This window comes from Talpa europaea, assembly GCF_964194135.1.
Source record: "Talpa europaea genome assembly, chromosome: 11".
Taxonomy (NCBI): Eukaryota; Metazoa; Chordata; class Mammalia; order Eulipotyphla; family Talpidae; genus Talpa; species Talpa europaea.
The window spans coordinates 56,387,066-56,414,183 of NC_140078.1; the positions used below are offsets into that span (position 1 = coordinate 56,387,066).

The 27,118-nt window shown below is 38.9% G+C and overlaps 1 protein-coding gene across 1 annotated transcript in view; it reads left to right on the forward strand.

The window, feature by feature from the left end:
- The window catches only part of SUCLG2 (succinate-CoA ligase GDP-forming subunit beta), a gene marked incomplete at its 3' end in the record, with an annotated part of 306,059 nt that overhangs the window by 273,176 nt on the left and 5,765 nt on the right, over positions 1-27,118 (forward strand). The window contains exon 10 of the mRNA XM_084248375.1: positions 11,996-12,116. Within this exon, the coding sequence (XP_084104501.1) occupies positions 11,996-12,116 (121 nt within the window). The remainder of the gene's footprint in view (positions 1-11,995; positions 12,117-27,118) is intronic.

The window sequence follows — 27,118 nt, forward strand, 5'->3', positions numbered from 1 at the left end:
AGTTGAGCGCAGCACTGTGAAGCTGTCCACAGCCTCTGCAGCACCAGTACGATCCCTGCCGACTGGCGAGGGTCCCACATGGCGCGGCAGAGCTCTCCTGTCTCGCCCACTGCTCCCCTCAGCAGTGTATTTTGTCAATCTGCCTGTTCTGTTCCCCGCTCTTTCTCTGGTGAATCATCTCACCCTCCTGCAAATCTGTCCTGTATCCTGGTTCTTGTATAAATAAATAAATAAACAAATAAATAAATAAATAAATAAATAGATAAATAAATAAATATTTTTAAAAAATAAAATCTGCATCAACAGTGATGTCTTTGATCCTCTAATTCTCTATTAGAATTTTCCTGAACATAATTAGAAATCATAAGTGACAAAGAGATGCATTTCATTGTGTCAGAAAGGGACAAAGTGGCTTCTCAGTTTGTGGAGATGGGCATGGAGTACATCTATCCACATTCAGGACAGACTCTAAATTTTGAATGCCAAGATCTACTCTTAAACCATCATTGCTACTCCCCATTTCCATCTAAGTAGGGATTATAGACCACAAGCTCTGGACTACTCTTTCATCGGGTTGTAGGAAACATCATAGTGGCTTGTGCGAACCAAAATGCACTGGTCCACAAAGCTCTAAAAGATACCGTCTGATTTATTTTAACTGAACAGTGAGATTTGAGAGCAAGAAATATTAGGGCATCAGAATATGACTCAGAAGCATGCACTTGAAACTTGGCAATAGGACCACAAAATAACTGGGGCTTTTGACTAGTCATGAAAGTCACTTACTCTAGAGATCTATCCAAAATAGGCAGTAAAAGTATGGACTCTGAAGTAAGACTCACTTGGTTCAAGTCCTAGCTTTATCATTTTGTAGCTATATGATCTTGAGCAAGTTAAGCTCTTTCAGTTTCAGTTTGCTTTCTGGGGGAAATTATAGCATGTAATTCCTACCACCAAGGAAAATTAATACTCAAAAAATGTTAATTGTCCTTACCATTTTACTTACAGATTAATGAAAAGAGGGCATTTAGTAGGGAAGAAAACATACTAGAAAGAAAAATATCGAAAATTATATGCATTTAATACTATTACTGCAGAATATATGTAGTACAATTGACACAATTGCAATAAGTTAATCCTCCCGAATGGGTTGTTTTAAACACCCTTTTAGATAATGAAACACAAAACATAGTAACACTTGTAAGTACAAAAAAGAACTTTCTGAGAAATAATGTAGAGAACAAGAACCAAAAAAGCACATTGTTTTCAATAATATAAAAATGAGAGAAATTAAGTACAAAGAGTTTATCATTTAGTTAGCAGTGAATTGTAAGAAAATATAGCCATATGTAAAAGAAAGCTCACACACACTACCAAATGTATTTGCAACTGCTTGCTTTAATCGTGGTAGAATCCAGAAACATGAAATGCAAGTTCATTGAAGCCTCCACGTTGCAAGCAGGGCAGTAAGGTGCCTGTATTTGTGGTTGTGGTGTTACATCTGTCATAGAAATTGTGAGACAGTGTTACTAGTAGAGGAACAAAATGTTTATTACAGAAATCATGGCATTAGGAGAGCCTTGCAAAGTTCATGGGGTGATAGGAGAAGATTACTAAGTGTGGTAGCCTGAAGAAGTGTCACATATATATCAAAGAGCTATAGGAAGATAAAAGGAATTATACAAACACAAGCACTGTGGAGTCCATGGTGAGGATAATTGTTTTTATTTGTTTATATCATTGTTCATTTTTAAACAATATTTGCTTCCCCCCCACCTCAGGTGGAGTCCCCATAGAATTTCCTTCACCCATGCACCCGTGCACCATCACCTCAGTCCCCTGTGCTCCTCCCTCCCTTCCTCTTATCCCTCTCCCTCCTCCTCTCCCTGCAGGATGTCTCTGATTTATAATTATCTGTTTTTGTTTTGTTTTGTTGTTTTGTATTACTATTTTTTTACACTGATGTCTTATTTGGATCCCCTATATTCCTGCTATAAATGAAACCATCCAATATTTTTCTTTTTCCTTCTGGCTTATATCACTGAGCATAATTCTTTCTAGCTCCATCCATGTTGCTGCGAAGGCATGAGTTTATCTATTTTGACTGCTGAATAGTATTCCATTGTGTGTGTGTGTGTGTGTGTGTGTGTATATATATATATCTCACAACTTCTTGATCCAGTCATCTATTTTTGGGCATTTGGGTTGTTTGCAGGTTTTACCTATTGCAAATAGTGCTGCAGTAAACATAGGGGTACAGGTGTTCTTTTTTTGAATCAATGTTTTGGTGTCCTTTGGGTAGATCCCTAGGAGTGGAATTGCCGGGTCATATGGTAGCTCCAGTTTTAGTAGACTGAGGAATCTCCAGACAGCTTTCCATAGTGGATGGACCAGTTTGCACTCCCACCAGCAATGTAGGAGAGTTTCTTTTTCACCACATTTGTTGTTGCTCATTTTTTTTGATATGTGCCTTTCTTACTGGTGTAAGGTGGTGTCTCAATGTGATTTTGATTTGCGGTTCCCTAATTATAAAGGATGTTGAACATTTTTTCATATGCCTGTTGGTCATTTGCATTTCCGTGGTGAGGGTAATTGTAAAAAAAAAAAAATCTTTGGACTCTCCTGCCTAGAAGGGAGCTTACATCCAATGTACAGTTTAGTTGGGGCTGATCCAGATGGGCAGAGCTTGTAAGGGGATACCTAGTGGGCTGGAATTACAGCACCTGTTGGGTAAAGTAATAGTAACACATACGTGTTTTCCTATGTATGTGGGACACATGTATTTTCTGTCCATTGTGACTCCTCACATTTCCCAAAAGGATACGGGGTCAAGTGAAAGTTTTCCACATTTCTTACTCAAAGGATTTCTTGCTACTGAGACTCTTCCCAGGTCTCTTAGACACTCTCTCAGTATCCTACATACATAGGATTTCTCTATAATGTCTGTTTCCACATGTGTGCTCTGGTAGGAGACTGTTGCAGTTGTGCCCGCACTTCTTACATTGATAAGGTTTGTGCCCAGTGTAATGTGTTTGCTGATTTTTAATGAAAGAGCAATCTGTGAAGACTTTCCCACACCACATTTCATTCATAGTTTTGTTCTAGTAGGATAACTCTTATGAACAAAAGATTTTCAGCTGGTTCAAGATTTTTCCACATTGATTATCTTCAATGATTTTATAGAAACTCTCTACCAAATGGTTTCTCAAATGCCTTTCCTGGTTTTGGTACTGATCTCTAATATTATGGAAAGTCCAGTTTCTTCCAGTAACAGACCAGGAATCATTTCTAATGACTGTTCATATTTTCTCTTCAGTGGATGTTTCATTTTCCTAAACACCCCACTGAGGAATTAATTTGCTGGTTTTTAGTTGAAAGCAGGAACCCACTGAGGCCCAGGTCCTGCAGGTATCAGGCACCATGTCTCTGTAGAGGTTCCTTTGGATATGACTCAGTAAATCCTACTCCTGGGGGATGAAAGTTGCAGCCACGTCTGCAGAGACCACTGACTCTGCTTTGGCCTCTCTGGGGCATCCTCCCCACATGCTGAGGTCTGGATCAAGCAGAAGATCCTGGGCATATGTGTACCCTATTTTCACTTATTTTAATGAAAAAAAAAACACTCTAGGATATAAGTAGGATGAAGAATTCAGGAATAAGAGAGTAGAAAGTCAAGGACAAATTAGACACATTCCTTTGGTTCATCCTGGTTATTTTCAGACATCGAGTTTAACAGAAACTTGTCTCTCCATCAAAATATTATTCATCCATTGCATGTCATTTCCATGCTGTCACTTTTGCAAAGTTGGAGTAAACTGATTGGGTTTATCTTGATTTGAGTAATTAGAAATGTCAAAATGTTCTTTGGTATTAAGGATGCTTTTACTATTTTTCCTTTTGACTGAAAATTTTAGAGTAGATTGTAAACTTATTAAAAAATGTTTTTAGTAAGGGCAGAATGGGAGGGTATTTAAAAAAAAAATACTGTTGTTCTCATATCATTTGTAGCTGTATGGAGGGTACATCATTTGCTTGAACCAAAAAATTCCTGGTCCTGAATTCTTACAAAAGAAAATAACTTTAAACTAAAGATAGAAAAGCAGTTCAGACCAGCTCACCTCAACTTCAGCAGAAGGCAAATCTGGTCCCAACTGAACTGATCTGTCAGGTCATTTGTAAGATTACAACCAAACCCAAGACTGAATTCCTCACCTGAATCACTTCCTTATTGACTGAATCCATTCTGACTCTCCTCTAATTTAGCAGAGTATTTTTATTAAAGCCAGGCATACAAACATCAATTATCCAAGCTGCATCTAATTTCCTTCACCATTTATTTTCCTTCCTTGGCTGCCAATGGATTAGAAGACATGATTAGAATTCAGCAGGAAAATAACAACAACAAAAAAGAGAAAAAACTGTTCTACAAAAACAGATGCTTAAACAAGAGCAACAACCTTGAGAATTAAAAGAACTAGTGATTTTTTTTAAGTTCTTATCTCGCCTAATATAAACATGCTTGCTTAATTTTTATCAGCACTACTCACTACAACAGCACTAAATTTGCAGGCTGAATGGAAATAAGCAAAAGCGAAACTCAATTGTTGTACTTAAAGTGCTTCATGTATATGCTGCAGTGTTTTAAATGCAACACAATACTTTTAACCACTTGCAGTAAGTGTTGCAAAATGGCTGGTTTCCAGCTACTGTTAGGAAGGGAAAAAGAATAAAGCAAAAGCATTCAACTAATTTTATGAACTTATTAAATGTACAGGTTTTGTTTCAAAGGAATGCTATTAAGGTTGGAAAGGACATATTTATTTAACCAGCCTGGGGAGGTAGACTGGGTACATTAATGTTCTCAGTGGTGGCAAGAAAATGAGGTAACGAAGGAAGAGAACTTAAAGTCTGAAAAGTCTTATCAATGAAAGATCAAATGACTCAAAGTTGGTGGTGGTTGTGATGATTTTGAGGGTAAGAAGGAACTAAATCATGCCTATGTCAGAGGTTGGCAGCTATGGTTATGGGCCAAATCAGGCCACCACTTGTTTTTGTAAGTGATCTATTCAGAGTGTCTATGATAGCTTTCATGGCAGAATTGAGTATTTAAGACTGAAACTGCCTTCAAAGTCTAAAATATTTACAGACTAGTAAGAATATTTTTCTTACCAGAAAAATTTTGTCAGCCCCTAGTGTAAGTCAATGGCATTCTTAAGATTTCTTAGCTGTTCTAGATGGTGCTATACATGGTGTGGTGGTAAAAGACTTGTTGGTCTGAGTTGTACTGCTTAGTAGCAGTGAGACCCTAACCTCTCTGAGCCTCAGTAGTAGAGCCATAAAATGGAGGTCATAAAATCTATCCTATAGACCTAATGTGAATACATAGTGGAATCTTAATAAATGATAACTCCCTTTCCAGCTTCCCTGCAGTCAATGTGGCACTCCTGAAGCCAGAGAATTCTCCAGATCCTTCTTGTGGTTTTCCTCTATATGACTCTGTGTGATTTGGCCCCTGCAGGGTGGTCTACTATTTTCCCATGACTCCACTTCTCAAGTCTTAAGCACCTGATCTTGGGTTCTATTCAGTTTCTCAAATGGACTTTTCTACCCCTTGACATTTCCTACCCGTTGACCTTCTTCTCTCCAAATACTTATTCTTTTTTCCCCTCTTAATCTACCTGGACTCTTCCTGATTGTCCTTTCTGCTCTATGCTTAATGTCACTCCCTGTGAGAGGCCTTTCCTAACCACTCAAGCTAACGTGGGTCCTGACATGATTTTTTGTGTTTCCCTTCCCTTCATAACTCTTATTATGGTTTGCATTCTTAATATAGATAATTGAACAATTTTATCTACTTTAAAAAATATTTCTTCCCACCTTAGCAATTTACTGTCCTCAATAGTTAAAAGAATGCCTAGCAGAGGATAGGCCCTCAGAAATGTGTGTTGAATAAATGATTCACTTTTCATTGAGCAATCTGGTAATATTGTATTTCATAAAAGTAGTCAGAAAATGTTGGAGAAAAAGCTGGATTTTTGATCCTGATAATATGTTAGCTGTATTTTGTTGTGCTAATTATTTTTAGCTGTCCGAGTGTGTTTTCTCATCTGCAAAATGGGATAGGTAACATCTACCTCTTGTGGTTATGGTATGATTGGCTGTGGTAATGAATGAGAAAATACTAAGCAGAGTACATGCACTGCACTGTAATAGACTAACTGACTCTGAAAGGCCTTTGACAGATTAATGCTCTAACCCCAGTGGTTCTCCAGATCTTTAATAACCTGTTTCCCTATCTGTAAAATGGAAATTATCGTTATACTCACCTTCTGTTATACTCCTGAGTTAAATGTTTTACTACATGTCAAATAAGTGGAATATTGCCTACCACTTGTTATGTCCCTAGTAAGCATTACTTACTGTTAAATTTGTGATGATGATTATCTTGCTTTTTATGTATTATGGACACTTTTCCCAGAAAAGTTGTACTTAAAGTATACTTAAAAGTTGTACTTACAGCACAAATAATTCTGTGAACCATTGCAGAGAATTCATATTCATAATCCCCCCCAGAACTCATATGCCCTGTCTATATATGTATGCAGTAGCTTCCCTGTTTCTAATTTGGCCCTTGAGGGCAAATCTTACAAAAGCAGGTTATTCATGGGACCTACCAAAAAATTGTTGGGGGTGTGTGAATGTATCTGACTGGTTCCCGAATGTTCATCAGTTACTCAAAAGGATTATATTTCCCAAAAAGGGTTTTGGGTGGTGGTTTTTATGGTTTGTTTGAAGTTTAGAGGAGGCAAATATCAAAGGTGGTATTATTTTATTCATCACTTTAGTTTTAAACATTCTTGTCTATTTTTCACAATATAGGATTTCTCCCCTCAGGTGCAGTCACTGTGTGTGTGTGTGTTTGTGTGTATATATATGTATATGTATATATACACAGATATGTATACACACACACACACACACACACACACACCAGATATATATATATATATCTGGTGTGTGTGTGTGTGTATAGTTTTCCCACTACCCAAGTGCCAACAGTCCTCCACCATTCTCCACCACACTCTCCTCCCATTGTCTCCTCTCCCTCTCTCCCTCCTTTTACCCCATCCCTCCTAAAATGTCTCAAATCTATAGTAAGCTTTTAAGGGTCTGTCTTCCAGTTTATCTTTGTCTTGTCCTTTATTTGGTTTCTCTAGATCCAACATGTAAGTGAAACCATCTGGTATTTCTCTTTCTTCTGGCTTCCTTTGCATAGAATAATCCCTTCCAGTTCCATCCATGTTGCTGCAGATAGCATGAGTTTATCTTTTTTGATTGCTGAGTGGTATTCCATGTGCATATGTACCACATCTTTTTGATCCACTCATCACTGAATGACCACTGGATTAATGGGGAAATCAAAGAAGAAATCAAAAATACTTTGAGGCAAATGATAATCAGGACACAACCATTCAGAATGTATGGGACACAGCAAAAACTGTCCTAAAAGGAAAGTATATAGCAATACAGGCCCACATTAACAAACTAGAAAGAGTCCAAACAACCATGTCTTTCATCTCAAGGAGTTAAAACAAAATGTTAGAAATACGACAAAAAAATCCAAAAACTGGTAGAAGAAAGGAAATAATAAAAAATCAGAGCAGAAATCAGCGAAATAGAAATCAAAAAGACTGTCCAAAACCGAAAGCTGGTTCTTTGAAAAATAAAATAGACAAAACTTTAGCTGGGCTCACTAAGGGAAAGAGGGAGAAAACTCAAAATCAAAAGTGAAAGAGGACAAGTTTATTTTTGAATTTCATTCTTTAGTTTTAATTGTGGACAAAATCTATAATCAGAGTATATTTTGCAGAGCCAAACACCACAAGAGACATTTAAAAAAACCTGAATTTGGATTGCCGGACCAACTGCACAGTTGCCAACAGCTGCCGCAGACGTCACCATGGGAGGAGTTGTCTGGAGACTAGGGAACCTGCGCTCTCCCTCTCCTACCTTAACTGCCTCATTAGATGATCTTTACTTTGGTGAAACAGTAAATAGCAAACCTTGTAATTCTCACCTGAGAATTTAGAAAAACCTTTATTCCTAAAAACACTCAGGAACCTTCAGGAGAGTCTCTGGATAATTAAATAGACGTAGCACTGATTTTTTTCCTAGCATTCTGTTTGCAAGGAAAAATAAAGACCATTAAAAGTTGCTATCATTGCCATGAAACAGCAATTAGTGGTTGTAATAATGAATGAACATGCGAGGCTCACATTGGAAATTTGACATGCTTTATAAATGCTAAATAATAATAATGATGTCATGAGGCTTTCATTTTCAAGCTGTCTTAATTTTATTCTCAGTTTGAGATTGCAGATTACAGTAGTTAATTATAGAAATTGGCCCAGAGTGAAATCTTAAATCAGATTTTTATTAAAGTGCATGACTGCAGCAAATGACTTTATAGTGGGAGAGAACAGCATCATCTCTGAGGAGTGGGATCTTCCCATCACCCCTTGTGGTGGTCTTCTGAGTGCTCCATGGTGTTCCACGTCCTAAACTATCCCATTTCCCTGAGCTTAGCAGCCTGTGTACTTCTTTGTCTTGTTGCTCTCCTATAAAATCTCTAAATGCTTTGTGAATATTGATGATCAGACTCTTTTTCCTTCTCTTTCCCTTTCTCACTGCTTGTTTTTTTCTCTCTTCTTTTCAGTGTTCTCCTGTCTCCTTTTCTTTCGTTCTCTCTTGCTCATCCTCTTATGCTCACACTGTCACTCTTTATTTCTCAACTGGTACTTTTCATGTACTCATTCTTCTCTCTACCCCTTTATTTCTCATATCACCCCTCCTCTGCTCCTGTAGGAAAAGAAGGAATGAACAAAAAGGCCAAGTTCCCATCCCTGGCCTCTGTCAGCTCCACTCAGCATTCTCTGTAACATCTCAGTTACTTCCCCATTCAACCTGCAGGTCCTGAATGAACCAAGTTGAATATCAGTTCTGCCTTCATCCTGGCAGGCCCCTTGTTCCTGAGTCCCTGCCCTTTCATTCTTTTTGGCAGCTGGAACATCTCTATCTCTGTCAGAAAGCCCCTCTCATCACTGTTGTCTGTAGCATTGGTGCTTGCCTGAATTCCCTGAGGACAGTGATGGATATCCTATTCATCTCCCTATCCCGAGCACTTAACTCTGTACCCAGTGCAAGGAACATGGTCATTAAGTATCTATTGAAATTAACTTAATTCATTCACTCTTGAAACCAGTATTTATTAGATGATTATGCTATGTCATGGATTGTGATAACTGCTGATGGAAAAACCACATAGTCCTATTGTAGAGGTGGGGGTCACCTTCCTCCATAAGGGTTTTGTATCTTGGGGATGGGGATAGAGGATAAGAAGTAATAGATTACATTAGAAAGCAGTATTTCTGGGGCTCCCCAGTGGCACAGCAGGTTGAGTGCAGCACTGTGAAGCTGTCTGCAGCCTCCGCAGCACCAGTTCGATTCCTGGCTGGCCAGGGAGATTCCCACATGGTGCAGCAGACTTCTCTCTTGCCCACTGCTCCCCTCAGCAGTGCTTTCGGTCTGTCTGCCTGTTCTGCTCCCTGCTCTCACCCTCCCACTACTCTGTCCTGTACCTCAGCTCTTGTATAAACAAAAATAAAAAAACTAAAAAAAAAAAAAAAAAAAAAAAACAGGATTTCTTAGTACACCTGAAAAAGGCCATTATTTTTCCACTTTTCCTTGATTTAGCATCAGTTCAAGTGGATGTATGAAGAATGTGTATGTTTAATGTCAGAGCCTCATTAAACATAAGATACAGACATATGAGAGACTCATGGAAACTGATACCTACTGAGGCTGCACCAGATCCACAGTTCATGTTTGATACTCACTCTAGGTCATGTGCCCACTGAGGAGCATTGAGTCTTATGGGCATCTTCCTTCCTTCTTGCCCCCACACCTGCCTATGTAGGTGAAATCACATGTTTGTTCTGTGTAATGTAACTATCTAGAATGAACAGTTTTAGATAAATACACAGTAACTTGCCCTAACTTGATGAGAAAAGAATGCTTTACTGAGAATCTGTTGACATCTGGGCTCGTAAAGATTGTACCATTTGGAAGATGTCAGAGGCACACATGTACCTATGTGTGGACTTTACAAGTACCTATGTGGTACCTATGTGGACTTTACAAGAAAATCTGGTGCTTCTACACAGCTGAGTGAGCCACAGCAGTTCCTGAGATTCTCACTTGGTCCCTGTGGAGTCATTATTGCTCTTGAGTGTTTTTTCTTCCATTGTTCTGGCAAGTTCCTCTCTATCCCACAGCTATTTGGAAACTAATTCTGTACCAAGCCTCAGTGTTAACAGCATTTAATAACTGTCATTAGAAAGCAAGCTTCTGCCTACCAGTCAGCTTGCTGTGAAAGGACATTTCTTTTTGGGGAGTAGCCCTAATCTCTTAATTGGTTTCAAAATATTGCTCATTTATTTTGTTCTTAAGGTATTACCTTTTCTTTTGAACTTAGATAAATTTGTGTTTCTATTATATTTGATTCAACAGAACTGCAATATACTGAAAGTGGTTTTCATCTTAACTTGCTTTCTAGGTAACCTGTTCATAATTGCTTGTTGAAATAAATGCATGTATCAAGTAATCTTTAGGCATGTGCTAAGCATTTCACATGTATTACTTCATTTAGACTTTTCAAAAATCTTACCAACTAGGCATTCCCATTTTATTGATGGGAAACCATGTTCAAAACATGTATGAGAATTGCCCTACATCTCAACTCCAGCAGCTGATATGAAGACTCAGTAGGTGATCTAGAATGTTGACTTTGGCCTCACCACTGCTTCATATTCTTTGTGTAACCTTGTGAATTCCCTGAATTTGTACAGAGGGCTAACCCCTGAACTTACTGAATAGGGTTCTGGGAAAGATCAAAATAAAAAATAAGGGTTCATTTAATGGTGCTTTCTAAAACAGTTAAGTGCTGTACAAGTCTAATGTATTCTTTCGTTATATGTTTTGTGTAGTTAATTTAGCATATTGAAATAATGGGATTTAAAAATGGCACTCTCAGTGTACACATATATGCTTTACAATTAGTGTAGCATAATTTAATTGTAACTCCATTCTTGGAATTTTGATGCCTTTAGCTTGATGAATAGCCATTTTCTGTGGGTGTTATCAATTAATCTAGGTAATGAATTCTCTTCATTATCTCGTTCTTCATGCTAATTATACAGGATTTTCTTATGCCTATTTGTCAAGTCAGGACAACTACAATTTTTTTCTTGGTCTGCGTGCCTTTGAATATGGAATATGTATAAACAGGTTAACATGATGGGTTGAAATTTACATTTCTGAAAAATTCCAGTAATGGTTTGACTTTCTTTACATCCTTATTTGTGATATGAGCTTGTATCTATTTCTTTTGGGGGTCTTCTTTTTTATCAAAAAGGTTGTTATCTCAGATAATTAAATGCTCTCACTTTTGAGAATCTACCTTGCAGAAACATTTAAATTTTTGCCTATTAATACAAAACAACAAATAATAGATTCCTAGTTTAGAAATATTTTCTGAAACCCATGACAAATAAAAATTGAAGTATAGACTGTGGGGAGAAACAACATAAGTGCATGAATTTTTAAATGACACAACTCATAAAAGAATAGTGTCAGACAGTAATATTAGAAAAACAAGGAGACAGTATAAAATAAATGAGTGGTGACTGGATTGCATTCAGAGAAGTGATTGATGGAATAATATGGGTTGATATGCCAATGTTATATATTGATATTTATTAGCTCAGCACTAAATTTTTAACTTTCTTAATATTTTCTGGGCCTTTTCAAGTATTTTATGTTCTGTGTTAAAAACAAAAGACAGGGTCTTATTTTAATTGTCTCTCTTGGTTAGTCAGTTATTTTTTAGAATGTTTGCTGTCAGCACTTTGATGGGGATTTCCTCTCTTTATTTCAGGTTGAAGCCATCCTTGTCAATATTTTTGGTGGAATTGTCAACTGTGCCATCATTGCCAATGGAATCACCAAAGCCTGTCGGGAGCTGGAACTCAAGGTGCCCCTGGTGGTGCGACTTGAAGGTGAGTGATGGTAGATTTCTCCAGACCAGCACCCTTTCTCCAGGATTGGTGGCCAATAGGATCCTCAAGCATAAACTTCCTGAGGGAGCATAAAGGAACACTCAGTTAAATAAGATGAAACAAATGCCGTACAGCAGTGACTCTTACAAGTTCTACAATCAAATATGAGTTGTATCTTTGCAAGAGTGGTATGTGTTATGATTTTCCAAAGTTTCCAAACTTACCACACAGTGGAGCCCCTTTACTATGGATTGTTTCATAGAATTAGTGTTCTGGGAATACACTGAGAAATTGGCAGTAAGAAGTTTTCACCGTGGGAGAGCAGTAGTTGAAAGCTTTATGGTCTCAGGACTCCTTTATTTATTAATGTTGGGGACCACAAAGAGCTCTTGTTTATTTTGGGTTATATCTGTTGATACCTATTAATGAACATAATTGATGAAAAAGATAATTTGATAACAGAAATAACTCCTTGGAACATTTTTAACTATTCATTTTTTTCATAATGAAATATTAACTTTACAGTATGTATTATATATCAATAGTGTATATCAAAATTATGGAAAATAGTTTTTTATAAAATGTTAGTAAGAAGAGCAGCACTATTTTAAATTTTTACAAATCCTTTTAACCTCTAGCTTAAACTTGCAACATGTTTTTTAAGGTATATGAAGAAAATCTGATGTCACAGATTATATGTTTGGAAAAGAGAAGTTTTTAATCATTTTGTAGTCTTTGGTACTACACTGTAAAGTCTTTAAGTAATAGTTATTAAAGATTCATTTTAACATAGAATTTGAAACTATTTTACCTAACTTTTTATATATTTTTTGAGATTTATTTATTTATGCATACAAGAACTGGGGTATAGGCCAGAGGTGTGGGGGGTGAGAGGATTCACCAGAGACAGAGTGGGGAACAGAACAGGTGGATTGACTGAGGTACACTGCTGAGGAGAACAGCAGGCAAGTCAGGAGAGGTCTGCTGGGCTGTGTGGGTTGCTCCCTGGCCGCCGGGGATCGAGCTCATGCTGCAGTAGCTAAGGACAGCTTCATAGGTTGTCTTAACCCCTTGTGCCACCTAGGAAGCCCTAACTTTTTATATTCTCATATTAAAATCTATTGGTCTCACTTGCACATTAAATGAATTTTACACATGTGTGATTTATAATATCATGCATCGATCAGATGGACAATTTTTTATTATTCAGATCTTTCAAAAGTTGACACATTTCAACATAAAACATTAAACGTTTCACATTTGTTAATATCATACCATTCTCATCAGAAAAGCTTCTGAATATTGGAAAGCTGTCAAGATACTAGATGCAAGTTTTCCAGAATTTGATTTTCTCTTTAAAGTACAAATTTTATCATCAGACACAAAATGGTCAGTTGTTTTCCTTGATGTGACAGACTCATTTTTCTCATTTTTGGGAAAATGTCTGCAAATAACTAAAACTGAACAAATACAATGTGTCCATCATTATTCCAAGAAGAAAACAGTGTTTCTTGGAAAAATGGGTAGTTTAGCTTGTTACTCAAACAGTTGCATAAATGCTTTTCCTAATAATGACGCTGTAGTTCAGAGTGCCACAGAAGTGTTTCCCGTGCACTTCCCACTTGGCCATACAGAGTGTCCAAAAGATGAGATTTAGTGACTTATTATATTATTTTACTGTTCATTAAGGGAATCCTTACTTGAAGCTGGTAAATATTTGCTTTGCTGAAAAATAGATTGACTATATATAGTATAGTTTGACACTGCTACAACGATTCTGTGGTAAAATGTCAGCATTTCTACCCACCGTCACTTTGCTTCATCAGTGCAAATGCTTGTAGAGTATTATTATTGTTGTTACTGGTTACTGTAAAAACAGTTTTTACATCAGGTGCCTCCCCAGGGTTCTCTGGACTAACTATACTTTGAAACCTGTCCATATCATCAACAAATTCAAGTTGCAATGGTCAAGCAACACCCTTAAGTAGATTCCCACAATATTATTCTCAGGGCAGCACAATTTCTCCAAGTTCTGGGCTGGTAAGAATTCCCTAGAAACCATCTCTTTAAGATAAAGTCCAGGGATATTTTGACCAGACTGTGAAACCCCAGAACAGCTGCGAGCTGCGGTTTTTTGTTTTTTATATATATATATATAAAGATTTTTATTTATTTATTTATACAAGCACTGGGTACAGTCAGAAGCACGGGAGGGTGAGAGAATTCACCAGAGACAGAGCGGGTACAGAGCAGGCAGAAGAACTGAAGTACACTGCTGAGGGGAGCAGCGGGCAACAGGAGAGGTCTGCGCGCCATGTGGGACCCTCGCTGGTGGCCGGGGATCGAACCGGCGCTGCAGAGGCTGCCCAGCGCTCAACCAACTATGCCACCGGGGAGGCCCTGCGGTTTGTTTTTATCTGTTAGCTTCTTTCTTTGAGACTCTTCTTTTCTCACTCTTTGCCACTCCTCTTTCTCTTTCCCTGAGTCCCTGTACCTCACACATTTGCATCTGTACCATAAGGACTTGACAGAAAGAAAAGTGAAAATAGCAGAAGCTCCAGTTGGCAACATTAATGTGGACATTGAGGCATATGATGAATAAAATCACCTTAAAAATGTAAATGCAACATAATTGATCCTAGTAAAAATAATATCAATGAAAGGAAAATGGCTGGCAAGGTTGGGATGGAAAGAAAATTGAACAAGGAGTTAATACATTTGTTAGTGTAAATAAAATTCTGCTTAAGCAATAATGTTTAAATAGTTGATGTCAGACTATTTTCAGGATCAAAGTGACCAATGACCATCAGATTCTAAAAATCATCTCTCCTCCATGTGTTATTACAGGTCTCTATAACCACAACATACTGGTATCTGTCACTTGGAAATGACTAGAAATGAAAACATACTGTAATAGGTTCTTTCTTTCCAGTGATCTTCCTTATACCTGTGTGATCAGTGGAGGTCCATAATTATTAGTTATTAGTACATTCCTAAAAAAGGAAGCTACCCCACCTTTAATTTTTCTTAGTATATTAAAAGGAGTACTTCTCTTATTTTCACATTATACTTATATTCCAGAAGCATGAAATGATCTCTGTCATTTAAACATATCATTATTATATGTATCTGCATAATACACATGTTGAAATATGCTAAATAACAAATCTAACATTATCTGTCTTAATCATCTCTGTTGGCTGTATCAGAGGTCTGTCTGAACTTACAAAGAAGCTTTGAAATTTCTCAGTTTGTTAGACAATCATTTGCATCTGTTAAAGAAGATAATGCATTTCAAAGGTATATGCCTGTGGTTTTACAGTAGTTAATATAATAAATGCCTTGTGTAGGTCATTGAGCCTTAGGCATTAAGAAGATTATGTAGAAAAATAAGAAGTGATCCCAGTTACTAGATATCTGGGGAATAACACAAAAAGAAAAATTAACAATGCAAGATTATGTATCTAAAGTGTTAGCAAGTGTTTGTTGTAATAGCATCTGTGTCTGTCTTGATAGCCATAGCCATCAGAGTATTCCCTATAGATATCAGCATGGCTTGTGGCATCTTTGAATATTGACACCGCACAATGTACAAAATGGTGTGAGCATTCTGAGCATTTCCAGTGGTAGTTTCTATATGACTTGATCTAACATTATAATCTATTTTAGCTGATGAGCATCTCAGTTATCTTTATTCATATTAATATTCAAATTGTGTCACACTTCCAGAACACAGTTGTCTAACTAGTGTAAGTGGAACAAAAAAGGAATGTCCATTATTTCAACATCTGTGATAAAGCTGAATGACAAATAGAATCTGTGGTAGGATTACAGTAATACAAATTTAATTGCATTAATTTAAATGCTTTCTAAATTATAGATACACTAAAACAGAATGTATCTATATCAGAACAAATGTGATATTTTGAATGTCCAAAATGATAGACCTTTTAAAGCCCTTGAGTACATTTTATTAGTAGTGTCTCTTATAACTAAGTAAAGTGGCTCTTTTAGGTTATTTATGGCCTTTTTTTTTTAAGATCCAGGACCATTATCCTAAGTTTTCACCAATTTGTTTCCCATATTTTAAAGACTCTGTTGCCACACACAGTGTATTAGGAATGTCCTGATGAGGAAAATTTTAATCAGTCAAATCAGGCTTGATTTAGTGGGATTTTGTGGACAAATCTTTGTTCTCAGCTGTATAATAATTACAACCTGTTTTATCAGTGGATAAGGAAAGGATTACTTTCCTCTTTGAAAATGGTAACTTTATAATTACATGTATTTACTTGCCTTATCAAAGTAGAACTCACCAGCTGAGACACAGGATTATTTTTTTTTAAAAGACTCCTGAGTAAATTGAACAATCACATTTTGGGGGAACTTAGCTTTTCTAGACTGTTGTTTTTGGCATGAATAAATAATAGATCTAAAATGAGTTTTAGATTTGTTTCTTTTTGAAATGCACATAAAATTGGCACAAAAATTACCTGGATGGTTAATTCAGCTGACCCCACATTACTGCTGAAAAATGACAGACATTTACTAACAACCTTATGTGTTCAATATACAAATATATTTTAGCCAATGTGGTATATTTCATATGGTTAAAGTTCTGGATCAGAATCTGCCAGCATGTTTAGAGACATTTTCTTTGTTATTGTTCCATTTAAATATGCAACAAGGGCCTCCCTGGTGGCGTAAGGGGTGAAGCACAGCACTATGAAGCAATCCACAGCCTCTGCAGCACAAGTTCAATCCCTGACTGGCCAGGGGGCAACCCACATGGCCCAATATACCTCTCCTGACTTGCCCACTTCTCCCCTCAGCAGTGTATTTCAGTAGATCTGCCTGTTCTGTTCCCCACTCTGTCTCTGATGAATCCTCTCACCCCCACACCTCTGGTATACCCTAGCTCTTGTATGCATAAATAAATAAATCTTGAAAAAAAATAAATACGCAGCAAACTTCAGTGTCTCAAATATGTCTGAAGAAAAATTTGCTTTTTTCTCAGGTGTTATGATTTCCAAATGAACTCATAAAAATATTAATTAAAATAATAGTTGTAATTATTATTTGTAGATTAGATCCCATTTTATCCTATAGCCAAATCTCCCTTATTTGATTTTTCCATTCAGTACCAAAAAGGATTTCAGCAACATTAACATTTTGCTTCTCTACTTGCCAAATAGTTTGCAGAAACTAGAATGCCCTCTAGTTCTCTTCCTTATTCTTACCAATCCCTCTGTTGTCCCCTAAACTCTAAAATTGTGGAGAAAGCAAACACCTTTTAGTAGGAACTGTTGTATTCTGTTTTTTTCTTTGTTGACCACAACAAAGAACACCTATCTTCTGTGAACACTTTTTTTCTCTACTCTCTGAAATACTGACAAGTGACACCACAACCAAAAAAATGCCAATCAAGTGTCCTTAGCATGAACACAGTAAAATTGCTGAGCAGTGCCTTGGTCTGCTGACAGGGTGAAAAAACCTGTGAGTATTAACGCCTTCAGAGATAGCCACAGAGATTTCAGCTGTCGCCATGCACTTAGTAGCAGTCCATTGTGCAAGTCTTCAGTTATGCTAGAGTGTGAGACCAAGAGTGGAGAACAGTTACTGGTGCTTTGACACCATCAAAAAGGCAGCATTGACAGATTGGGTCTGACTGACTAACTTAAGCAGTTTTTATTCAGAATATTTGAGCCCTCAGTTTGGCTGCTTATACCCAGCGACAACAGTGAATAAGGAGCCCCCATGGGACAGTATCCTGATTCGGGCAGAGTGAATGCACAAACCCACCCAGGCCAGAGGTCTGGCTCAGTTTTTGGCCTCTATTTTTTTTTAATAAATAAGTAAATAAAGATTTATTTATTTATACAAGCACTGGGTACAGTCAGAGGCGCGGGAGGGTGAGAGAATTCGCCAGAGCCAGAGCAGAGAGTAGAACAGGCAGAGTGAAGAAGTACGCTGCTGAGGGGAGCAGCGGGCAGCAGGAGAGGTCTGCGCACCATGTGGGACCCTAGCCCAGGGGCCAGGGATCGAACCGGCGCTGCAGAGGCTGCGGGCAGCTTCTCAACCCAGCACTCAACCACTGCGCCACCAGGGAGGCCCAGTTTTTGGCCTCTTTACACGTCTCCCAACTTGTGCTATGATCCATGTATTCATCCTCTCTGCCTTTCTCAGTCCCTCTTCCCACCTCCACCCTCGCCTCTCTGACCACATCTTTCCTTTCTCTCCACTTTCCAGTTCTGCTGCTGTTGTCGTTGGGAACATGGCCTCCTGGAGAAGAGGCAGATAATCCTCAGTGCACATCTGTTTTCCTCTTGCTGGCTTCTCTTTGTTCTTTCTCTAGAAACTGTTTTTTGCACAGCCCTTTCCTGACCTGGCTTCGGCTTCCTAGCGCCCACTCCTCTCTCTTCCTCTATTTTTTCACATCCCCGGTGGATGTCTCTGTATTGAAACTGATTCCACTGCGCCTTGAGACCTGTTACCTCGCTTCCTTTAATCGTTAGTGTCTTTTCCCTGTGTTTCCCATCTAGTGATTAATTCATCACTACCAGGTTAAACCAAATGAGACATTGGATGCTATCCTGTTCTGTCATCACATCTTAAATCCTCTCATTGTCTGAATCAATAAACACTTAATGGTTAAACTTTGTCACACTTAGAAACATTAGACCACAGGCCACGTCTCACAGGCTCTAACTTAACATATTAATTAGGCTAAAGCTTTTTTAGATCTAATATTTAAGTTTCCAGTCAAATAATCTACTATACTTGGCACTTTGAATTTTCATTTTATTCCTAACCAGGACCTGAAATTTATGCCAGGTTGGACTTCTGCTACCTCACACGAGAAAAACCTTCTAAAGTACCTTTAGGAAAGTAACCTTGGTCATTGTAATTATAGGTCATTGTAACTATATCTTCCTTTAAGGAAGATAGCCTCTGAATTATATAACTTTTTTTTCATAATTCATTTTTTAATTTGTATCTTTTACATCACTGTGTATTCCCCATAAAATTCCCACCACCAGTTCACCCGTAAACCATTACTATTGTCTGGCCTTAGAGGCCAAGTGGTAAAGGCACAAAGAAAGAATGATATATAAAAAATATGTAATGACTTAAGACTCTTCATAAAAAGAGTTTATTGCAAGACTTTAGAGGAATTTTACCTCGAAAGTGCCCCCCTCATTCTGACTTGCTCACTCCCTCTTATTTTTTCTCTGTGCCTCTACCCCTTGGCCTCTAACTAAGGCTAAACTGACCCTCTGTGTTCCCTGGAGATATAGAACCCCCAAGTCAAGAGTCTGTTAAGCTTCCCTATTCACTGTCCCTTGTGTTGTCCACAGCCCATCTCATCAGGCCATGTTTTTGGTGTTGTTCAAGGACCCAACACATTCTTTCCTGTCTAGGTTCTGCATTTGGTGAAAATAAGATAGAGGACTAAGGTGCCGCAGACCAGCACAGCAGTGAACGATGAGGCCGTCTCAGGGTTGAGAGACTGCGCAGGGTGGTCAGGGATTCGGTGAAAGAAATGACAAACAGACACACTTCAAGAGAGAGTGTAAATCTGAGTGTAACTTTATTTGAGTCAGTGGTCAGTATATATATGTTTTCTAAAAGTATAGGAACAGTGAACATCAACGAAATCAGCTTGCTCATAGGTTTAGTTTATTATTGACAGGGCAGTGATCTATGTCCGAAATACATCTGGACCTAGCCGCATTCCTAAGTAGACAGGCTATTAACTCTTTCTTTTGTTCTATATAAGTATATTCTTCTTGTACTAACTACTACTACTACCTACTCATTTTTACTCAATTAATTGTCATGGGTGAATATTTTTTATAATGCAGTTAATATCAAAGGTACTAAAGTCAAGCACATAATAGAAAGATTATTAAACCAACAATTCTATTATAACACAGTGTTTAGTAATATTTCATTTGGATTAGCCTAATTATTAAATTACATATGTTTTTTAATTAGCAACCAATGACCAGAAAAAGGAAAGATTTTAGAAAGACAGTTGTAGCAGAATAAAGTTTGTGGGCCTTGAGAAAGCGAGATAAGGTTCCAGGTGGTCAGCATCCCTTTTAAGTCTTTGTGGCGGCTTCTGGTAGTTGTTATCTCTTGGCAGGCATTCGGCTTCTCTGCATCTTAGGGAATTTGCTGTTTTCCCCCTGCGCGCATGGTTCCTTGCCCACGCCGGACCTCAGGGACCATGGCAACAGCCATTAGCCCTGAAGGTCACTGCAGGGGGAGGTGCAGCACTAAGGGAAACAAAATATCATCTTTATGGCCGATAAAAAACAAGTTGGTAGATGTACTATACAGTATACGGACAGTGAGCTTCCTTACCCTGAACCCCAGAATTAAGCCACTTTCCATAACTCTTCAGATGCTCCTGGACTTGGGCTGGCCTCTCAAACCCAGGCAGAGCCTGAGGAACAGAGGATGACCTGGCCTTCCTCTGAGCAACATAGTCAAAAGGAGGGGCAGACGGGAGGCTGAGCTATACAGGCCCACTTTCTCTTTATAAACATGCCACTCAGATACAGCTCCCCATCACTTGAGAATGAAAGTCTGGGAACAGCCCATGATGCCGTGGTGATGACTGCTCCTCTGCACAGGAGGAGACTCCACTCTAGTGCCCATTAGATGGCAATCCTCAGCTTCAAGAGTTGGCTGCTTTTTCGTCAGGTACTCAGGATAGTCTAGCCAGTGGTCATCCCTTTAAGTTCAAGAGCCTGAAGTTATTTCTTTTAAGAAGCTGGGGTTAGGGTTTTTCGTAAAAGCATGGCAGAGCAGGTATGACCATGTCCCAAGTTCTGCCTTAAACCACACCATTAGTTGTTTTCTGTTTTTTTCTAAGTGGCCAGACTGTCCATTTCTTCATGTCTAGTTTCCTTATGTAACTCTTTAAAGTCTATTTCACCACTCACCTAAGAGAGAGCGAGCATGTTGCTATCAGGGAAGAGACGCGCGGGTAGATTTTGTGTGTGCCATTTACAGGGGGCAGTTATGCTCTGTTAATAAGACACCTCTGCTCCCAAAAACCACCTTTTGGAGACTGTCCAAAGGCTGAGCCAATGAGGCAGATGCTCTTTGTGACTCTTTTATAACAGAGAGGACAATTAACTTGTATCACATGCCACCTTCTATTCAGTGACAGTGGCTGTCTGCACTGCAATGCCAACAAAGATTTCAGCTCGTATCTCAGCCAGTAGAAAAGAGCTCAATGATCATTATTGTCTATCACAGATGCAGCAAGGGACAGTGGGGTCCTTGAGCCAAGTATTTGACATGTTGAGTTAAAGAAGCAGGGGTGGAATGTCCTCCCTTAGAACTACAGCTTTGACCCCAAAATGTATTCTGTAAAGCAAAGTCATATAGTCTTTCTCTCTAAAGCACCAGAATTTAAACTCTGTGAGCCATATATTCCATCATAGTAACTCACTCCAGCCTTTGTAGTGCAGGAGCAACACACAGTATGGAAAGGAACGGGCATGGCTGTGAACAATGAATCTTTTTTTTTTTTTTTTTTTTTTTTTTTACAAAAACAGATAGTGGCACAAATTTTACCCATTGGACATGATTTACAGCCTGATGGACAGAATAGGCCAGCAGCAATACCTAGGATTCTAGAAATGTCCATGGTTCTGTATCTAAATCACTGCAGTCAGCTCTTAAGTGATTTGTAAGAGTCAAAGATTTTGGCTACCACATTGAGCTCTTAGAGTCTCAATTCTCAGCAAAATATCAGCAATGAAGTCCACTTAGCCATTTCTTCCACGTAAATACAGAACTGTGCGTGGTGAGGCAGTGTTGTTACTTCTAGGCAGCAGTGGAGTCCAAAGCGAGTACTTCACACAGTCTCTCACCCTGCCAAATTTCCTGCCACCACCCACAAATGAGAGTACATATAGATTGAAAGCCATGAAGTAGACTCACAGAAGGCATGAAAGGAAATTTAACATGCAGATATTTTGAATATTCCTTCTTTAAAAGGAGGGTCCTAATAAAGTTTTCTTCTTTGCCAGAAGATTCAGTCTGTTCTACTTTAATGTTAAGGCTCTGTAACTTTAGTTTGCATTAATATATACTTGCTTTTTTGAGAGTTAATGAGGTTGAAAGTAAAGAGAAAACATCTAACAAAATCCCTTAGTGATTACGTTAGACTTGATCCTAAACCTTGTTTGCATTATTATAAGCACGTACATACTATTCTTTGAATTGTTATAGAAGGGAACCTGGCCAGTGACTTCCTGCCATTGAAGTTGATGTCATCCTAGGAATAAATATTATGCTCACGCCCTGGTTATTAGTCTCTTCTTAGCCTGGGAAAGAAATCATGGAAAAGAGATGTCCATGCTTGCGGCTGCTGTATGGGTGGACTCCATTGACAGCCCACAGTTTGCTTGCACATCATCTCCAGCAAGTGAGGGCTGCTGACACAGCATGAGTTTTACTCTGATCTCCAGTGAATTATTCCATTTCTTAAAGTGCATTAACAGGACAAAAGAGATGTGATAAGATATCTAAATTTATATGTCTCTGAGAAAACAGACTGCCTTTCTCTGATTGTCACTTGAGAGGAGAATACTGAAGGCGGAGCAAGGGCATAGGGACAGTGAACATTTTAATTTTAGGAGGAATCAGCTGCTTTAGGTGATTTCCATTGACCAACCTCCCCTCCCTGGAGTGGGAGATGTTCAATTCCTTAGAGCAGGGGTCAAAATATTTGAGGATTTATGGGCCATGCCATCTGTGTCACAACGACTCAGCTCTGCCATTGTGGTACAAAAGCAGCCATTGACAATCTGTAAATGAATTACTTTGGCTATGCTCCACTCCATTTTATTTATGGATGCTGAAATTTGAATTTCATGTAATTTTCATGGATCACAAAAATTCTTCTGACTTTTTTTCCAATTATTTCAAAATGTAGAATCTGTCTTCAGCTTGCAAGTCACACAAAAAGACGCCCCGGGCTAGATTTGGCCCACAGGCCATACTTTGAGCTCTGACTTAGAACATCAGACTGAGAGTCAGGCATGTCTTAGATAAGTGGGTGTTTGACCTGAGCAGATTCTAACATCTCTGGGTCTTAGTTTCCTCCAATGAAAAGAGAAGACATCCTAAAGGATCCCCAGAACTACTTTTAGCATAAAAAGGCTGGTCTGTGTGGCTATCACATGACTTTGCAGTCAGACTGACCTGGGTTCTAGTTCTGGCTCAGCTCTGACTTGATGGGGACCATGATTACATCCCTAATGCCTCTGTTACCTCATTTATAAAATGGGGATTACAGTTATGTCACATTTACAGTTGCTACAAAGATTAAAGTGCTGTGATACTTGCAAACCTCCTAACTCACATATACAACAAATATTTAGTGAACCTAATATATACCCGATGAATGCTAATTATTATTAAATTATTTTTGAAAACCTGAATTCCTATTAAAACAATATTTAAGCAACAGCTTTTACCCACATCCAGAGTGCCATGGTATTCTTCCCAGCCTGACGACAAATGTTTGGCCTGGGTCAGGAGAAGAGGCTGTACCTTTTTAGCAAAACCTGCAATTTGTGTCTAGCCATTTTCTCCTCTCAAATGTGATGAAAGCAGAGATCAAATTTTGATAAATTAACCTGATACCTCTGTGTACAGCTCTCTCACCCCACCCAGTGGCTGGAAGTCAGTGGTAAGATGTGAAGAATTGCTGAGATTCTAACAATTATTCTTTTTATAATATCCTCTACCAGTAGGTCAAGATTTCATTTTTAAATTATTCCCTTTGTTTCTCTATGTGCCGACATTTTTAAGGCATGCAATAAGTGTATAGCCATTTTTAAAAAGTAAACAGGCATGTTAAAAATTTGAAGAGTTTTTATTTGAGCTAAAATCTGTTAGAATCAGGCAATATCCAGTCTAGCGGATAGAAAGGGGCTGCAAGGATCTGTGCAAAATAAAGTACACAAGAGAGTGGGAGCAGGGAAGTTACACTAGGCAAAAAAGTGGGTTGGTTAATGTAAGGTTACTTTCCCTTACAGGATGACAGGAATCTCCCAGGCAGATTACATCACTAGTACAGATCAGTGATTACTAATTAACTGGTTTAAGATGCCATTTCTGGGAGCACTGGAACTACAATTAAGCTAAATATTAATTTGGTGACATGGGACTTAGCATAAGTGACTCCATTTTTACCTGTCATCTTATTTTTACCACCATTTAGCTGACTAGCTTTCAACAAGCAGATATTAAGAAATGCCTGAAGTTCAACCAGCATGAGTGGAATAGTTGTCTGTGCAGGTGTTTATTAAAAGTGTTGTCCTGCAGCCTCATTAAAAAGCAATGCAGCATTTAATAAATTAGAACATGTCAGCAGCACTATTTAAATGTGGGAAGAGAGCAATTTCCGTTATAATTGGGTGCACAGGTATAAACAATCTCTTTGGAACTCTTAATTCCATGTCTGTGTTTAAAGTTGCTATTTAGAAATAAAGGCTGGAAATGTCAGCCACTTGGTGAATCAGGAAGAAACTAACCTCAAATGTGCAAGGAATATCACCAACAAAAGGGATCCACAAACAAGCAAGTGTTGGCCCAAGACTTTCTCATTGCTCCTTTTCTTTTCCAATGACTTGATTTCCATGGCGCCTGCTTTTTTTTTTTTTTTTTAAGGTTTATTTATTCATACAACCACTGGGTACAGTCAGAAGTGTGGGAGGGTGAGAGAATTCACTGGAGCCAGAGCCGGGAACAGAACAGGCAGACTGAGGAAGCACACTGCTGAGGGGAGCAGCGGGCGTGGCAGGAGAGGTCTGTTGTACCATGTGGGACCCTCGCTGGCTGCCAGGGATCGAACGGGCGCTGCAGAGGCTGCGGGCAGCTTCGCAGCCCAACTGCTGCGCCACCAGAGGAGGCCCTCCTGCTTTTATTTTTTTTATCCTTTTCTCTCTGTTTCTGCTTTCCCCTCCAGCTACTCTATGGACAGCAACGAGAAGCAGGGGCAGGGTCATTAGGCAACAGAGCCTGCTGACTTTTGCTTCTCCCTGGCCTGTCACTAGCCATGCTGTCCTTGGGCCCAGTTTATGTGCTTCATGAAGAGGCTGGCAGGGTCAGGGCAGGGCTGGTAGGGAAGCATGTGACATGCTCACTTTTCCCCTCATTCTCTCTATTTGACCCTGTCTATCCTGTCTCTCTCTTCTAATGTGTCTGATTCTCTCTGAGTTATTCTTCATGACTTCTCTTTTATTCATCTCTGGCTGATCTTCCCTTCTCCTTTCCTTCATTCTCCTTTTCTTCTGCTCCTCTTTCTCCCCTTCTGCCCTTCCCTCCTCTCTATTCTCTTGTCTGTTTAAATCTCTAGTCTCCCTCACCCATGCCTCCTGCCTTTTGTCTCTTTCCTCTTCTCCCTCTATGTCTTCTACCCTGATCTCTGTCTCAATCTCTATCTCCATATTTTCTCCCTCTATGATCTCTATCTCACTTTCTCATTCTTGTCCATTTCTGCTGCCCTGTCACCTCTTACATGGCAGGTTTCCATCCCTCTGTCTATGCCTCATTTCTCCTATACCTGGACTTTATATTTCATGCCCCGAACTGCTTGGATCTGAGCATGGCCAGTATATGCATAATAGTTAAGGCTATAATTAAAGTGTAACTATAAGTATAATTAAAATTCACATCAGTGGATCCTAGAGTTATGAAGCAATTCGGCATTTTGATAGGGCTCTGCAGGAGCAGCTGGAAGGAGATTTTTCTGGTCCACCCTTTTATCCTGGCCCTGCCACAGTGGTTAACCACCAAAATCTTAACTTGTGTGGGACACATGGAACTGCTGGGCAGAGAGGAGCAGCTTGGAGTTCTCACTCAGGGTCTCTAAATACAGCCCTTCTTAGAGAAAACAACCTCAAAGTCCTAGAGAAGGTTGAGAAAGTTCAGGAACAATCCTTCCTTATTTTCCCTCAAACTGTTAAAAAGGATTATTTGAGGATGTTGGGCTAGTAAGGTGATCAATAAAGATACCCATCCTGCCACACTGCCTTAAGCACTCTGTATGAATGAGCTCTTCAACAAGTACATACTGTAGGTAGTACTGGGCTATGCCAGGAGATACCCTGGTGAGCAAGCCTGACAAATGTCAGCTGTCATGGTTACTGGGAATGAGAGAAACTTTAGTAAGCAGTCCCATAGCCCTATAATTTTAGAAATACAGGGTAGTCTGGAAGCTCATTTTATGTCCCTAATCTAGTTTGTCTATAATTTTGTAGATTTCTAAATCTCAGTACACTACCCTCACCACCCCCGGATTAACTGGTGCTTAGTTGGTTGTGAAAGTATGGTGATAAAGAACTGATTTAGTTAGGTTACTTGGTTGCAAGGAGGAGCAATACATTTATTTTAGAAAAATAAAGTGATCAAGAGCTTATTTCATCCACACACATGGAAGGGAACTCAGGTAAAAGTGAACAAACAGAATGAGCAGAACATATTGAAGCTGGAGCCTAGGGAGAGGAGGCCAAAACCCAGAAGCCTCATTCCAGCAATTGGCTGTTCCCTTAGCTTTACTATTGTCTGCATAATACTGCATAGTTGTACTGCCTTTGTCTTGTCTGCTTGCCTATGGCTAGTTAAGTCATTTTCATGCTACTTCCTATTCCACAAGTACTACCATTCAGAGTCTCAGGAGAGTGAATCTCATAGGACAAGCTAATGCCCATTTTCTGTATTTGGACCACCCCCGGATTGGGTGCCGTGGGTGTCTGCCTCGGGGTTCCTCCTAGAACAGGGTAGACCGTGGGAAAGGTAACCAGAAGGGGAGTTTAGAAAAAGCAGACCACCTATTTGTACCTGGCCCTTTCTCTTCAGTAATTTGTAGCTTGTTGAGGTTCTGATGAGCTCACAAATAGGAAGGGCTACAAAATTGAAATGCTGAACAAAAGTCATCAGAAGTCAAAACAGAGCGGGAAAAGCAAAGA